At 46.4% G+C, this 3,359-nt stretch overlaps 1 protein-coding gene across 2 annotated transcripts in view; it reads right to left on the bottom strand.

The window, feature by feature from the left end:
• Positions 1-717: 717 nt before the first annotated feature.
• The window catches only part of LOC128692655 (angiotensin-converting enzyme 2), a 25,900-nt gene continuing 23,258 nt past the window's right edge, over positions 718-3,359 (bottom strand). For both annotated transcript variants that reach the window (XM_053781911.2, XM_053781912.2), the window contains 2 exons: positions 3,275-3,359; positions 718-2,234 (listed from right to left, as the gene is read on the bottom strand). The exon at positions 3,275-3,359 is cut by the window's right edge and continues 100 nt beyond it. In XM_053781911.2, coding sequence (XP_053637886.2) covers positions 2,080-2,234; positions 3,275-3,359 — 240 coding nt within the window. In that variant the 3' untranslated portion in view covers positions 718-2,079. The remainder of the gene's footprint in view (positions 2,235-3,274) is intronic.

The following is a 3,359-nucleotide window of genomic DNA, read 5'->3' as shown; positions in this document are numbered from 1 at the left end:
AGATGCAACTGTGCAAGTGTTATCCTTCCTCGCAGCACCCGAGGTCTAGGACAGAGATGCAACTGTGCAAGTGTTATCCTTCCTCACAGCATCCGAGGTCCAGGACAGAGATGCAACTGTGCAAGTGTTATCCTTCCTCACAGCACCCGAGGTCTAGGACAGAGATGCAACTGTGCAAGTGTTATCCTTCCTCACAGCATCCGAGGTCCAGGACAGAGATGCAACTGTGCAAGTGTTATCCTTCCTCGCAGCACCCGAGGTCCAGGACCGAGATGCAACTGTGCAAGTGTTATCCTTCCTCACAGCATCCGAGGTCCAGGACCGAGATGCAACTGTGCAAGTGTTATCCTTCCTCACAGCACCCGAGGTCCAGGACCGAGATGCAACTGTGCAAGTGATATCCTTCCTCACAGCATCCGAGGTCCAGGACCGAGATGCAACTGTGCAAGTGTTATCCTTCCTCGCAGCACCCGAGGTCTAGGACCGAGATGCAACTGTGCAAGTGTTATCCTTCCTCACAGCACCCGAGGTCCAGGACCGAGATGCTCGCACTGTAATAACCTGGTGTTCGCACTCTGTGTTATTTTCCCAACTACAAAATAAAACAAGATAAGTCCCCCCCTCCTCAAAAAAAGACAGGTGTTTAGAAATTCTTCAATTATTTTTTTAGTACTACACAAAGTGCGTAACCAACAATCATTTCAGAAATTTATTTACACAGAGTAGATATGAACTAGTTGGGGCCAAATGACAATTATCTTGACATTGTTGGGGGAAGGGGAGTGCTAAACCCGTACTTGGGGAAGTGGGTGGGGGTAAATTAGGCTTGATACAAGGGATATTAGCAGTTTGGAGGGATATGTTGTGTATCTTTATACGTATATGTTTCTAAACTGTTGTGTTCTGAGCACCTCTGCAAAAGCAGTGATTATGTGTGAGTGTGGTGAAAGTGTTGAATGATGATGAAAGTATTTTCTTTTTGGGGATTTTCTTTCTTTTTTGGGTCACCCTGCCTCGGTGGGAGACGGCCGACTTGTTGAAAAAAAAACAAGGAAGGGGAAGGGAAACTGCAGGTCCTCGTATCAACACTTCCAGTGATGTTTGTCAAAGGAAATATGAAACATAAAAATAGAAAGAATATATATATAGTCCAACAAGAAAATCTGGCACTGTTGTTATCCCTAGCACCCTCTGGCACTTTTGTCATCCCTAGCACCCTCTGGCACTATTGTCATCCGTAGCACCCTCTGGCACTGTCGTCCCTAGCACCCTCTGGCACTGTTGTCATCCCTAGCAACCTCTGGCACTTTTGTCATCCCTAGTACCCTCTGGCACTTTTGTCATCCCTACCACCCTCTGGCACTGTTGTCATCCGTAGCACCCTCTAGCACTTTTGTCATCCCTAGCACCCTCTGGCACTTTTGTCATCCCTAGCACCCTCTGGCTCTCGTCCCTAGCACCCTCTGGCACTGTTGTCATCCCTAGCACCCTCTGGCACTGTTGTCATCCCTAGCACCCTCTGGCACTGTTGTCATCCCTAGCATCCTCTGGCACTGTTGTCATCCCTAGCACCCTCTGGCACTGTTGTCATCCCTAGCACCCTCTTGCACTGTCGTCCCTAGCACCCTCTGGCACTGTTGTCATCCCTAGCACCCTCTTGCACTGTCGTCCCTAGCACCCTCTGGCACTGCTGCCATCCCCAGCACCCTCTGACACTGCTGTCATCCCTAACACCCTCTGGCACTGTTGTAATCCCTAGCACCCTCTTGCACTGTCGTCCCCAGCACCCTCTGGCATTGCTGTCATCCCCAGCACCCTCTGGCACTGTTGTCATCCCTAGCACCCTCTGGCACTGTTGTCATCTCTTGCACCCTCTGGCACTGTCATCCCTAGCACTCTTTGGCACTGCTGTCATCCCTAGCACCCTTTGGGACTGTTGTTGTCCCTAGCACCATCTGGCATTGTCATCCCTAGCACCCTCTGGCACTGCTGTCATCCCTAGCACCCTATGACACTGTTATCCCAAGCATCCTCCGGCACTTTTGCCACTCCTGCCACCATCTGGCAACAGTACTACTCTTACCACCATCTAGCAGTGGAGAGACATAAGGCTACCATAACACAAACATAAGAGCCATCATTGGACCCCTGGCCAAGTGCTTGGCCTGAACCATGACCTGAACCGTGACTTGACTCATGCTTCACTGATGGGTCAGACTGTACGTTAGCTGTATCTGAAAAAAATGTATAAATGAATATATACATATTACAAAAAATATAACACATACAATTTGCAAACAAAAACCCATGAATTAAATGGAGGCGTATAAGACATACTGGAAATTAAATGGAGGCGTATAAGACATACTGGAAATTAAATGGAGGCGTATAAGACATACTGGAAATTAAATGGAGGCGTATAAGACATACTGGAAATTAAATGGAGGCGTATAAGACATACTGGAAATTAAATGGAGGCGTATAAGACATACTGGAAACTAAATGGAGGCGTATAAGACATACTGGAAATTAAATGGAGGCGTATAAGACCTACTGGAAATTAAATGGAGGCGTATAAGACATACTGGAAATTAAATGGAGGCGTATAAGACATACTGGAAATTAAATGGAGGCGTATAAGACCTACTGGAAACTAAATGGAGGCGTAAATGGAGGCGTATAAGACATACTGGAAATTAAATGGAGGCGTATAAGACATACTGGAAATTAAATGGAGGCGTATAAGACATACTGGAAATTAAATGGAGGCGTATAAGACATACTGGAAATTAAATGGAGGCGTATAAGACATACTGGAAATTAAATGGAGGCGTATAAGACATACTGGAAATAACCACAATCACAGGAAACAAATTATCTGATACTAGCATGCATGCAGTTGTTCCCAGGGGCATGTTAAAGGCATCACAGCACTTTTTTCCCCAGTGTTGGAAAATCAGCCTGAGCCTTATATGCTCAAGGTTAGGGTCAAAGGTTGGTTTTAGGCTACGCTTTAACAGATGTTTTCTAACGTTACGTTACAACTCCTTGGGAACAAAGTCTTATATGCTGATGCGTCTTATATGCTGGAAAATACGGTATATTGTACTAAGTCATATCTAGATTCGCACATGTGAGACTGGTCGTCTCCTCTACGAACATAACTTGTCAAGCTTACGACATGCTGCGTATCATTTCATAGTTAATCATTTAGGTAACGAAACTTAAACGCCATCCCTAAGAGTGTCGCCAGCGTTAACTAGTGAATCCTTACTGTTGATGAGGGTCCAGGACTGGGCCCAGCCCACCCCGTCCTTGTGTAGAAGGTTATCAACCGTCAACCACTGATGCAGGGGCTG

The sequence above is a fragment of the Cherax quadricarinatus genome, chromosome 30 (assembly GCF_038502225.1).
Source record: "Cherax quadricarinatus isolate ZL_2023a chromosome 30, ASM3850222v1, whole genome shotgun sequence".
In the NCBI taxonomy this organism is placed as follows: Eukaryota; Metazoa; Arthropoda; class Malacostraca; order Decapoda; family Parastacidae; genus Cherax; species Cherax quadricarinatus.
Note: the sequence above shows the minus strand (reverse complement) of the source record. Positions and strands in the feature narration are given on the sequence as shown.